This window comes from Ptychodera flava (assembly GCF_041260155.1).
Source record: "Ptychodera flava strain L36383 chromosome 3 unlocalized genomic scaffold, AS_Pfla_20210202 Scaffold_27__1_contigs__length_13241970_pilon, whole genome shotgun sequence".
Taxonomy (NCBI): domain Eukaryota; kingdom Metazoa; phylum Hemichordata; class Enteropneusta; family Ptychoderidae; genus Ptychodera; species Ptychodera flava.
In genome coordinates this window covers 3,423,985-3,437,203 of record NW_027248281.1, presented here as the reverse complement: position 1 = coordinate 3,437,203, position 13,219 = coordinate 3,423,985, and the positions used below count along the sequence as shown (strand labels likewise).

General features: G+C 36.5%; 2 protein-coding genes across 2 annotated transcripts; both read left to right on the top strand.

Moving 5' to 3' along the window:
* Positions 1-216: 216 nt before the first annotated feature.
* Positions 217-5,829, top strand: LOC139126238 (uncharacterized). The gene is made up of 5 exons (XM_070692285.1): positions 217-616; positions 1,286-1,989; positions 3,325-3,478; positions 3,971-4,109; positions 4,419-5,829. Exons 1-5 carry the CDS (start codon positions 413-415, stop codon positions 4,553-4,555), a joined length of 1,338 nt encoding a protein of 445 aa, XP_070548386.1. The 5' UTR covers positions 217-412; the 3' UTR covers positions 4,556-5,829.
* A 1,228-nt stretch (positions 5,830-7,057) lies between these two features.
* Positions 7,058-10,739, top strand: LOC139126557 (sialate:O-sulfotransferase 1-like). The gene is made up of 4 exons (XM_070692631.1): positions 7,058-7,418; positions 8,984-9,145; positions 9,705-9,917; positions 10,304-10,739. The coding sequence occupies exons 1-4, from the start codon at positions 7,286-7,288 to the stop codon at positions 10,672-10,674; spliced, it is 879 nt and encodes a 292-aa protein (XP_070548732.1). The 5' UTR covers positions 7,058-7,285; the 3' UTR covers positions 10,675-10,739.
* The last annotated feature ends 2,480 nt before the right edge of the window (positions 10,740-13,219 follow it).

Below are 13,219 nucleotides of genomic sequence, written 5' to 3'. Positions count from 1 at the left end.
AGAGAAGGTACTCAGTGAATGCTTCAGAGGAAAGACCAGTCTTAAGCTTTGTGGTGGACCATGGATACGAGTACAATATGTTACAAACAGAGGGCCGAAAATACTGTATATATAGTCTTTGAAAGATGAGCCCTCAATCACCAAACAAACCATGCTATCAATATGACACCATAATCCGACTTCGATTTGTAAAACTCAACATATGTTGCAAACGTTATATTCAGCATGTAAATATTCTAATGGCACTAACCTTTGTTTAGCCTACACTATTCAATGTGTGTGCCGATGTAATACCAGTATCAGATCGATAACACTGTCATTGTAGCTGTAGTTATTTCGCTTTGATTTTAAAGCCCTAACACGTTCAAAGTGCCTCTTCCTTTCAAATACCTCACCGCATCCGATTTCAATAATGCGTCTATGGAGGGTGACGCTAGCGCTGACATTTTTAGCAACTTTGTATTTTGTATCCAAGCTGGATTATCGCAGACGTATGGAAGCCAGGCAAACCTATGACAAGCCAATGGCTGATCTACTGAAAGATCTGGAGGCGAGGGACATCGTTCCTCAAATTCATAAAACTTCAGAAAATGTGCGACCCAGTGTAAAAAATCAGGTGAGTGATAAGTCTGAGAAAAGTGTCTTCATCATGAAAGAAACATCAATATTCGTATGGATTTTCTGAATGACAAATTGCTCAGTGTTTCTCGTATCATTTCATTGTAAAGGCGGAGACATCTTGAAGATCACCATGTATTCAAAGTGTACTAGCCAGTGGTTCAATGACAGATGATGCCTTTCGCATCCTTGCAAGATGTGGAAGAGATAGACACATGTTTGGATGTATTCTCAATCAGATAAAACATGGCAGCTGATAGCGATGATATCAACATATTGCACCCGGTCTAAAACTAATCGTAGGGTTGTTCGAAATCAATGCGTTGGTGTGTAAACGTGACAAAATCAAACTGGTGGCTGTTGTTGTTGTTGTTGTTGTTGTTGTTGTTGTTGTTGTTGTTGTTGTTGTAGATAGTCAGTTCTGAAATCGACTACACAAATCAGTAAAGATAACCATAATAGATAAATAGACGTATCACAAATGATTAATATTTGTTATTTTAATAATTTACAGCTCGTAGAAATTAACGAAAAACGGCTATTCTCTTTGCTATGATATGATATGATATGATATGATATGATATGATATGATATGATATGATAACATTATTACAACGTTACAGTATCACAATATATAACTATTTTTATTATAACGATTCATTTTCAGAGAAAGATCAACATTGTTCAGAATGTCAGACCTGATAGTTCTACGTCATCAACACGTTATCTTCTACCATTATACTTGAGAGGTGGTGGACCAAACTGGCAGTATAATAATTTCAAAGCGGCAATTCGACTGGCCATAGTATCCCGCAGAACTATTATTCCTGTTTCGTTTATGGGGCATTATAGTAACCATAACGATATCAGACCGTTTGGAGATACTTTCAACGTTACTGAACTTGAGAAATTGTTGCCTGTTGCCAAGATTGATGAATTTCTTAGTAACTGTCAAGGACACGTTGAAGCTGTTTTGACACCAAGCACAATTTTCCCTACGTTTATTCAGATGTATGAGAACCATTACAGAAAATCAGCAAGCATGTTGAAAACCATGTGGAATATTTCTATTCCCGATTATGAAACTGTTCCCAGCGACAACGAAGCCAGAAAAGAGTTATTTGTCACATCAAGTGAGGTTAAATGTTTGGCTATTTTCCATCCTATAAACGTTTTCGGATTAGAAGTGCCTGATTGTATTGAATATGAACCGTGGGTCAAAATTCCAAATGGTCTGGAATTGGAACTTGCTACCTACAAACATTTACAAAGAACATATGATATTAAACAAATGGCAGACATTGCAATGAAGAAAATCTGCAATGGAAATGAATATATGGCAATTCATTGGAGGAATAAAACGGGGGAAAGGTAAGCAACTACTTTGCAAATATAACCATGTCATATCGATCTCCGTTTGCTAATTTTTCACATATTACATGCCTCTCTCTTAAATGTGATTCTCGAGTATCCATATTTAAAGTGGCACTCCCACTCGGTAACATTTTAAAGCACATTTTGTTAGTGCCAACGGTCGATATTTGACGTGGCGACTGCGCGCGGATTGCGAGATATCGATAAAAACATGTCCTCAAAAAAGTTAAAGTTTGAATTCCGGTGGCCCACCTGAATTCAGCTTCCGAACATCGAACGTTCGGCACTGGGCCATTGTCAACTAAGCTATGGAGTACGAGTCTACACTGACGCTACTGTACGCCACAGTACCACTTGCCTCGGTGATCGGTCATGCCCCGTGGGAGAAAGCTGAATCTTACTGACTTGGTGATAAAACGAAAAACAATTTTTGCTGATTCCACCAGAATTCGCATAGGTGACTAGCCCAGTTACGTGCGGTTGATACATAGCGGCCACCGCATGGTATGCATAGACGCATACAACGCGCGCGGCCAACCACACGTACTGTGTGGCAGACGACAAAATGTAGTCATCGGAGGCGGCTAATATTTAACACGTAAAAACTGATGTTTATGTGGTATTGTTTCAAAATATAATACAACTGATTTAGAATAATGAAAACGACAAAAGCTAACAAAAAGTTTTCAAAAACTGACCAGTGGTAAAGGCATAATGCTGTATATAAAGTCTTCGCAGTGGGAGGTAAAATTGCGTCGTTCGAACTTATGATGGACTCCCTAGAATATCGTCAATCAGTACTACAACAAACCTTCGGGGGATTTCGCGTCATAATCAGAAACGATCGTAAAACTTCGGGATGTGAAAAATGCGCCCGGGAAATGACATGTTTTCATCGATATCTCGCGATCCACACGTCAAATATCGACCGTTGGCATTAAAAAAGTGTGTTTTAAAAATGTTACCAAATGGGAGTGCCTCTTTAACAGCTGTTTGGTTCGTACAGGTTCAGTTCCCTAGGCTTGTTAGATGTACATGCGATGTAACTATGGCAACAACTCATGACTTACGACACGTCACACACGTGTTGTCATGGATAGAATCATCCTTGATCCGTCTTTTGGAAAACCCACTTCGATTTTAATGCATTGGAACGTTGATGTCGTTGTTATAAAATACACTCATCTAAAATTATCAGATTGTAGCAACAAAAATACAGCAAACCGACCAACCTAAGATAAACTGTCAAAGCGTTTGATGCGAACAGTCTCGTATTTATTTCCAAGTGACTTGCCTTCAGCAGAATATAAAAAATAAAATTGTCATTTGCAGATGTAGCAAGTCATCACCTGACCCTCAATTGTGCAACGATATTGCTCCAATGTTGACGCAAATCACAAAGACCATTATGGTAGATGAAATCTCATCAATAGCCAGAGAGAACAGTCTTGATTGTCTCTACATAGCCAGGCCATCATATTCATCGGTAGGTTTTAGAAACATTTTTAAAGTTTATAATTTAACAATGTGTTTAATAAATATTAGTATGCTAATTGCCTGAGTGACTGATCGTGAAAAAATAATGCATAGGCAACTTAGGAACATGAAAATTGTGGTCACAGTCCATTGCTGAAAACTACTATCATTTTAAAAAGTGTCCATAAAATTGAACTTTTCACAAAGTTTGGCTTAAAAGGGTATGTCTGTATATATACTGGCAATGATCTAGACCATGAAATCGAGAAGTTCAATTACAGAAATAAATAAACCAATTTGAGAATACACTTTCTGGTCATCAGCAAAATAACCTACTTAGTTCGTGTAAACTGACGTGCTTGCACAATCATTGTCTTACCAAATTTCTAATCATATCTGTATAGAACGATTATCAATCAATTTCTAAGCCAATCCTCATTGCAGACTGCATTCACGGCACAGCAGCTGTTGTTAATTGTTGACTTGTTGTAATCTATTTCAGGACATTGAAGTATACATGAAGAGAAAGTTCAATAAAGTGTTCACAGCTGATGATGTTTTGTCAATTCGTGATCCAAGAATATTCTTTTTGAAGGATGATAATTACAGGCTATCTTTAGTGGAACAAGAAATATGTGCCAGTGAGTGTTGTCAATCAAAATTTTATCTATCATTATGAAACATCTGTACTCTATAAAAAGACAGATGGTTGACAACCACCAGATATTAAAAGTTTTGATATAAATGAAATACGATCTATTTGCTAATAAGTTTCCATGCGGTAGTCAGATATGTTAGGTCGACTGATGGACGTTTAATTGAGTATTGTATCGCCTTTCATCATCAGTGTCCGGTCAGAAAACACCGCTGCCATCGACATCTCTTAAAGGATGTGATTTCAGTGTTGTCACTAATCCAATGTTTATCATTGTCATTTCTTTCATTTTAAGGGTCAAAGGTGTTTGGAGCAACATGGCTGTCGAGTTGGTCTAAATTTGTTGCTGATGAAAGACTCGCATCGGAGAAAGAAACTATCTACTTTTATAAATTTCCCGGCCTTACAGAAGAAATTGCTCTACATTTTTGAGGAAATTTATATTCCATCAAAACAGTGACCTTTGTTATCTGTAGATTATTTTTGAAGGTCGGCATTTTATTCTGTATTTGCAAATTCGTGTTGGCGTTGTTTGTAATGATTGGTTTCGCTATCTTTCTCAGGATATGCAAGAGAGTAACTATGTAAGGCAGATATCTCAATATTAATTAATTAAAGATTATTGCTTTACATTATCACGTCCAATGATTACGGACGTAAGGCTTCTCATGTTGTCATGTGGCCGACACTATCGTAGATCTTAGATCTTATAAATGTATTTTTCTGCGTGGATTTACAAACAGAACACTGTTTAAAAACGTCATAATATGCAATTTTCTAGAAAAGACAAGTCAAAATTAAATATAACTTACTCTGTGCTGCGCAGGGCCAGAAAAGGGCGTGGCCTGCACACTCGGGCAAGCTGTTGAAACGATGTTATACATTACACGAATTCATGAGATAAAACGTCATGTTTTGACTGTAAAATCTATAGCTATGGTTTGCAGAGGTACAGAAGCCATTACTGGCCGTTGTATATTCTTATTCATTGTTTTATGCACTTTAATTATTTTGCTTACAGGCTATATAAGCAACAGGGCAAGTTTTAAATCTTCATTCACTTTGCTCGTAGATTAACCAAGTTTTCCTTAGACAATGAAATTCCAGATAAGAGTAGCAAATATGTCATCAAAGTCTCGTTATGTCATACCTGACACCAGAAGGGCGACGTTAGACTTGAAGCTGGTGAAGTAAACAAAAGCATAATGAAAAGAATTTCGCCAGCAGGTATTTTGTTTTCATGGTTTAAGTTGACGAAAGAATGAGAATTTTTATACAGATATAAAAGACAGTCATACCTTTTCATACATGTTTTAATGTTGCATTTTCTCTCTGTGACATCACATTACAATGTGTGTGACAAATATTGCATTGCAAGAACTTGACGTCAACTTCGATGTCTCCCTTTTATCTTGATCTTTTCATGTCCTATGAAAAACAGAACTTTTAAATGCCAAACAAGAGAGTAATAAGTGTCAAGGTATCAAGTATAGACCTACAGCTCTGTTAGCTTCAAATAAAGTCCGACTTAACTCGGTCATGACCGGACCTTTTATTTCGATGATTTTGTAAAATATTTGTGATAACAATATATTCTGATCTATGCAAATCAGTGTCCTTCTTTCATTTTTTGAACTACGTGTATGCATTTATACTAGAGGTATATGTGTATATTTATCACCAATAAATATAACTTTGAAAATTAATTTTTCAGTCCTGGACACACACTATATATTGTTTTATGATGTGTTTGTTTACTTCTATGATAGATTCACTTGCGAACTAGAGACGAGACTCAGATCAGGTCAATTACGGTCAATTTACAAAGCTTCTCACAGTTTATGGTTTATTTTTAGAATGTTGCCTGTTATATATATTTCATCAACGAAAAATGATGAACGAAATACTCAAAACAGTCAATTTGACTCTTATCTTCATGACCGATGATCATTTGTTTGTTTTCATGTTTACTGTGTACAGTACTCGACCCTGTATGGTACTTTATTCTGTATGGTACTCTGGTACTCTGCTACTTTGTATGGTACAGCCTGCTACTCTGTATGGTACTTTACTTCTGTGGTACCGTCTACTGTGTATGGTAGTCTACTCATATCATGGTACCGCCTGCAACTGTGTACGGTACTCTACTCTGTACACGTCATCATGCCAGGTTCGGTGTCATTTATGTTTAGCGCTGGGGTACTGTCCTCCACGGGACAATCTGTACACCCTTATAAGCTCGCTTCGCTTGCCTTATTAAGTGTTTGCTAATATACTGTAGCACGTGCCTTTTGCTTTTAATCACGTGATATATTGCTGTGCTCATTCGGTCCCATTGAATTTGCGACATTTAACCCATTTACTTAGAAATAAAGTGGGATATTCTGAAAAAGCCTGTGCATTCGTTGACACAACGTGAAAACACAACCGTTGATTATTTTACAGACTTGCTCTGATTGTACGTGGTATCTGAAAGAAATTATACGTAATTTTAAAAATGGTAAACCAACGTCAGAGAATGGTAATATTGAAGATACAATGCCCTTGTACACGGTTATGACATTCAACACTGTCGCCTAAAAGTATTTGGCCAAGCAAATGACACATGGAGTCACACTATCGTTTGGGTAAATGTTGGGTAGCAATTTCAATAAGGAACCAAGAACATTTATACATAAGCTTAAAGTTGATCAGCGCGTGTAAATCTTATTGATAATATTTAAGGCAAAATATTTCACTGGAAATGAATAAATTTAATCAAGGCATTTGATAAAAAGCCAATTGAGGCCATCGATTAAAATCAGACGCCAGTCGCCGAATAATATTTGTTCGAATGGTCATACATGACAGGCCGTAAACCAGACGAGCACACGTCACAAGCTTCCTGAGTAACAGCTTGCACAAATTTTTGATAAATGGATGCACATGTCACGGCAGATTGATATTTAAGCCTTGATGAAAATAATACAAACGTTAGTGTAATATAAAGAAGCAGCCTGCCTAGCACATGAATAAACTGTCAATGGAAACCAAGACAACGGTCTTGCCGAACGAACAGTCGTCTATTTGTCGAATGGGAGACCATTTATATCGGAAAACTTTTCGGGACAATCATTACTGATTTCTTGACAGGTACGTCGGAATGCATCGCGTTGCTTTTTAATGAACAGTCATCGAACCATGATAAAATATCGGTTATTGTACATCACTTTAATCGGCGTTGTATTTGTCTTCATAAAATTACGTTATAACGTCAACGTAGGTTCGTTCAGAAGACACACAGACGAGTTCAAAGGTGAGTAGTCTGGAGTCATGTCGCCATGATTTCACATTAATATTGACGAAGTACTCAGACGAGCTGTCACCCGATAATGGATGTCGTTTATTCATTCAGATTCTTACATATTCAATCAAATTAATAAATAAATAATTGACATCGAATTTAGTAATTTTTAATACCACTGGTAGCAATGCCATTGCAAACCGTATATAACAATAGCTTTCCTTTTCATATGTATGTGCTTTTAGAACCACTTATTGTCTTTGTATTACTTTTAACAGAGCGATTTTAGTGTGCACCTTTAAATTGTGTAAATTTTTAATTGTAAGAATTCAACCTGTCTGTACTTTATGGAATCTGCAAAATTGATAAGTAATTAATAATCAGGGAAGTGAATAAACATTTCCATTATTGGTCAATTTACAAGCTACATCATAAAATGATCACAAACATATTAATGAATCATTCAGCCATTCTCATTTGAACACTTTAATGACGTTACAGCCCAATTTGTTACTTGCATTTATTTTCGATAAGATCATAAGATGGTTTGAAATCAAATATAAATTATACAAAAATTCTTTCCAAAATTTGGCCATGAAGAATAAAGAGCATTGTTCAAACCTCGTTGATGAACGCACAACTTAGATTTTAATGATTTTTGAGTCGCATTACGTGTTATCATCTTAATTTAATCGAGGAAATCGATCACCGATTGATGTTGTGACATTTTAAACAACAATATAACTTAATAACGGGAATTAAAACATCTCTCCGAAGACTGGCTTGGTATTTTTGTGTCATGTAAAACGCAGAAAAATACATCTAATAGGGTTTTAATAATGAAACAATGCCAAGGCATATCAACGAATAATTGACACAGTGAGTGTTCAAATGGCATTTTATTATTTAAAGAAAGGGACAAATTTATGTAAAGTTACAATATATGGGTTGAAGGTTATAGTGTGAAATATAGTTTGTATGTTCAGGTCCCAAGACAATGAATGTAATTTATCAAAGTGTCTTTAATCAATGGGTGGAAGACAGTCCATCATTTCTTTGAATCAAAATGTGTGATTCAATTTTGGCGTGATGTAGAATCGCTTTTGCTGAGAAATTATAATTTTCCAATCACTATGATTCCAGAGAATGTTATCTTGGAAATTATAACTAAAGATGATTTATTCTCTGTCAACTTTTTAATAATTCTAGGTAAGAAATACATATATCATTGCAGAAGATTGCACGGAATACCAAAGGTTCGACAATTTACAATATGGGTACAGGAAAGAATGACTGTTACAGAAAAAACATAAATATAAACTAAATTTTTTATAGAAAGATGGGTTTAAAATGGTCAAAATTATGTCTGATTTGCAATTAGAAATTTTTGAGATGTAAAATCAAAGCACTGTCCTACTTTTTTGTTTTATGTTGGGTTTTCTTTCCTGAAATGTTTTTTTTTCTTTTTCTGAGAGTCAATAAAAAAATTTAAAACTAAGTGTCTCAATTATATGGGAAGACTTCCAATACGTTATTCGTGAGGATATGCTCATTTAAAATATCTTTTGTTTTCTCAGACTTTAACTGTGATGTCAACTTTGCCCCCTTTCAAAGTCTTCCACCAGTAGCGTTGATCAGTGCACCTGGTTCTGGAAACACCTGGTTACGACACTTGATTGAACAAGCTACAGGAATTTATACCGGCTCAGTCTTTGTAGACCCAGAACTCTACGATTCAGGTAAGATTGATCAACAAGATAGATTCGTCATGTAAATCTAATTAATTGAAGAGATATATATGTTAGCGATTGTCCCTTAATTAGGTTAATTGGTTTACGTTATCGTACTAATGAGCAACCACTAAGTATAAGTGTGCAAACTATATTCAGATATGTACGACCTAGTAGACGATTCGATATATTAAGCATCAGCAATGATGGTCTTGTAAAAGTTTGTTGGATGAACAAGAAGAAAAATAATACTCACGTGGGTTGTCAGCAGTTTGTAGATACATACACTAACAGGGATGGAAACGCAGTAGGTGTACGTCAAAAAATGGATCACATCGAGACAGACATAAAGGCAGAAAGACACACAGACAGACAGAAAGACAGACAGACAGACAGACAGACAAACAGACTGACGCACACGGTATACTATAGGTCATTGGATGACGAAAATCGATGGAGATACAAAATAATAAACCGTCGAGAGACCGAAATGGCCGAAAATTTATCAAAGATTCGGGAAGTTTCAACGATTTTCCTTTAATGAGATTTATGACTTTGTATAATGCAGGGTTTCTCGGTGAATATGATGACTGGGACTCTGGAAGAACTATTGTTGTCAAGACTCACACCAGAAATTATCACCAGATGAAGAGATATCCAGCTGCAATTCTATTGATGAGAAACGCCTATACCGCAATTGTAACAGAATGTAACAGAATGCTTACGCTGCAAAAACATACAACATTTGTTGAATGGAACAGCGAGACAGTAAATAGCCAAGGTAAACTGACCATTGTGTCCAATAAGAATCAGTGCAACAAAATCCACCTTTTCCAGAATAAAATTATTGCTGATGAATTTCTGTAGCTATAAATCGTGACTCTGCTGTTATATCTACGTATTCTAAGAAGACGTTTTAATATGTTTTAATTACACGAACTTGACACCACATTTGTTTTAATAGCTTTGTCGAAAACACAAAACTATATTGTTTGTAAATATCATGAAGAAACAAATTGTAATTGAACCTGTTCAGGTGAAAGGTAGTTTTATATCAAACTAGACGTCTGAGTGGAACAATACTGCATCATCTCCAGAATTTACCCAAGATCTCAGAGGGATTATTCATTTTTCATTATTTTCTTTTTCACTTCAACGGCCATTCAGAGTTTGAGAAAGTCATCAATGATACCATGAATTGGTGGGAAGATGTAGCTGTCAAATGGTTGCTAGGATACACGCGTCCACTACATGTTGTGCATTACGAAGACCTTGTCCTTGACACCGAAAGTCAACTGATTAACATTGTCCGCTTTCTGAATATGACAGTGTCTGAAGAGAGGTTGAAGTGTGTTCGCAGAAACATGGAAGGGAATTTCCACAAAATAAGAACAGTTGGGGACAGAGCAGAGGAACTCAGGGCATTGAAAGGTCAAAGATCACGTGACATCTTCCAACGAATGAGCAAAGTTTCAAAACTTCTTGCTGAACGAGGATACAAACCACTCACGACGAATATCGTTTTCTCGGGCATATAAAGTTGTTGATGATTGTAAACTTTTATGAAACTCTGAATTAAAAATGCAAATTTTCGATTATCTAATATTATTGTCGTCGTTCTTCTTTCATGATTATCAACAAAATGATGCATTATCTGCTAGCAGAGTTATACCAAGTCATGAGAAGTTTGGACATAATTTTCACCAGGCTTGTTGTTTTAAAGATACTGAAATGACGAATACAGCAGGTATAACGTCATTAATTTAACATTTTGTGTGTGTTTAAAAAGCAACATTTTATATTTGCCTTTGTCGGGGTTTTCTTAATTTTATGAATAAAACGTCACTGTTCTGTTTCATGATATTGGCTTTAGAGGGTGATGTAAGGGTCAAACGTGTTACTAAGATACTGGGTATAACATTTGCACACTGGAAATACATCACACCTGTAGTTTACTGGGTTCGACTAGATTCTAATCACCATACATTGGAACATCACCTGCAAGCGTTGGCGCCAAACGTTCAATTGTGATATCACCGCGTTGGGACATCATGGAATTATTGAGAGTAGAGCGTGAGAAACAAATGTCTCTCATAGACATGGACTTCTGTCTTTACTGTGGCTATCTTCATTGTTATCGATGTGCGCCCTCAAACCTGCCAATATTATTGTCTTTTGCTGAACGTTAACGCTGTGCAAAGTCACACAGTTACTGTTTGCTACTGTACTCGGCCTATAATGAGTTTGCCAACGCTTGCTACCAATCAGCAGATTGCAGACTACCTTTTGTTTACAGCTACAACAACCCGACAGCTGTTCCCAAACACGGTCAACAGTCCACCGAGCATGCGTGTTTCGTTCGAGACAAAGGATAGTGAAGTAAGTGGACCTGACAGTAAGGGGCGTGGACAAAATTTACGTAGGGGGGGGGGTGCGATTCAAAATCTGGAAATGATGACCTCCCCCAAACTTTGTATAAGGGATATTTTCCTTCCCCAAAGTTCATGCAGGAAAATTCATGACTCTCCAAGGATCCGCTTTAATACAATTATATAATAAAAGTGATACTCGTCATTTTCTAACAATTATTAGTGATAAAGTATTATTATTTAAAAATTAAAATTTTACGGTACTATGAACCAGCGATAAACTTAAACCAGGATATGAAATTACAATGTCAACTTTTCCGCAACACAGAAAAATGGAATTATGTGACACGAAGTGGTGCAATGCAACTGTGCAGTGGTCATTTGGGGGAGGTCAAAAGGGGACTGTCCCCATCCTTTTGAAGAAACTTTTGGAAATTTAGCCATTGAAATGTTGTCATTTGGTGACATTATGGTGAACATTTAGGCATGTGCCGGCCAAGTGTCTAAAAATTATGAAAAAAACGATGTCTTATAGCGGGTAATGCATAAAATGTTATCATTTTGCCTACAAAACAAAGAGAATTGCTTTTGTCTGTGATTTGAAAAGTAATGGCCCTCCTCCAAATGCATGCACCAATTGTAACAAACACTTGCGTGAAAAATAGTTCCCCTGCCCTAAATTGCACCAACCCTCCCGGTGTCAATTCAGTCCAGGCACCGAGATAAAAACTGTTGTGTGTGTTAGCCTTTGTTTCCCAATGTCTCATACTAAATTGTGGTGTGTGCGTTACTCTTGCAAAAATTATTTGAATTCACTTGTATACTAGTAGTACTAGTACTAGTAGTGCTATTTATGGGAGAATGCGCCTCGGGGACAGATGCTTGCGTCTCTTAATTTTTTACAAACTTTTCTGCAAGATTACAGCTTGTGAGGGTTGAAGTTATTGGTGTAAATGAAGCTTTCACCGTCAAAGTTTTGTGAAAATCAAAAAATTTATTTTCCTCAAAGGGATAGCGGCCATTTTGAATTGCAAATATCGGTAAATATTAAGTTATTTGTTTTTTCTAGTACCTACATTTGTACGATGACCCCTAATTTTTATTCTTCATTTGTTAAGATAATGGTTGAAAACTTCGTTTGGGAAAGTTTGAAAGAAATTTTAGTCGTTCAATTCCGAGGAGCGTACTACCTGAAAGTAGGTCTCGGAAATGGACATGTTTTCTCTCTCTTATGCTTGGTTTTACAAATGCTTCGAGTTGACATTTCGGCATTGCCTATCCTAAATCTAGGACAATACCCACAATGCCACAATTGGCAGGTGTTTGAGTCATAGGCCAACTTTTCACAGTATAAAAGTAAGGTCTGCATGCACACTTAACAATCGAGACCATACTTCAATAAAGATAGCGGCTAAAAACAAAAATAAATAAATAAATAAAATTGATGCTCTTTAACCAAATGGCGACGTTATTTTCCTGAGAATAATAGAATCTCACACCCCCAAGGACCTTGGATCAGATTTCTCACACGAGTTGGCTCGTGTGAGACAAAATATCCCAACGAGTGTAAGAAATCTGATCCCAGGTCCTTGGTGTGTGAGATTCTTTTTCTCACATGACCACATATCCCCCACAAAATGCGTTAAATTCACATTGGACATGTACAACATTATCCAAAATCGTGACAAGTCTGTCGTCTGCCACTGTACTTTGA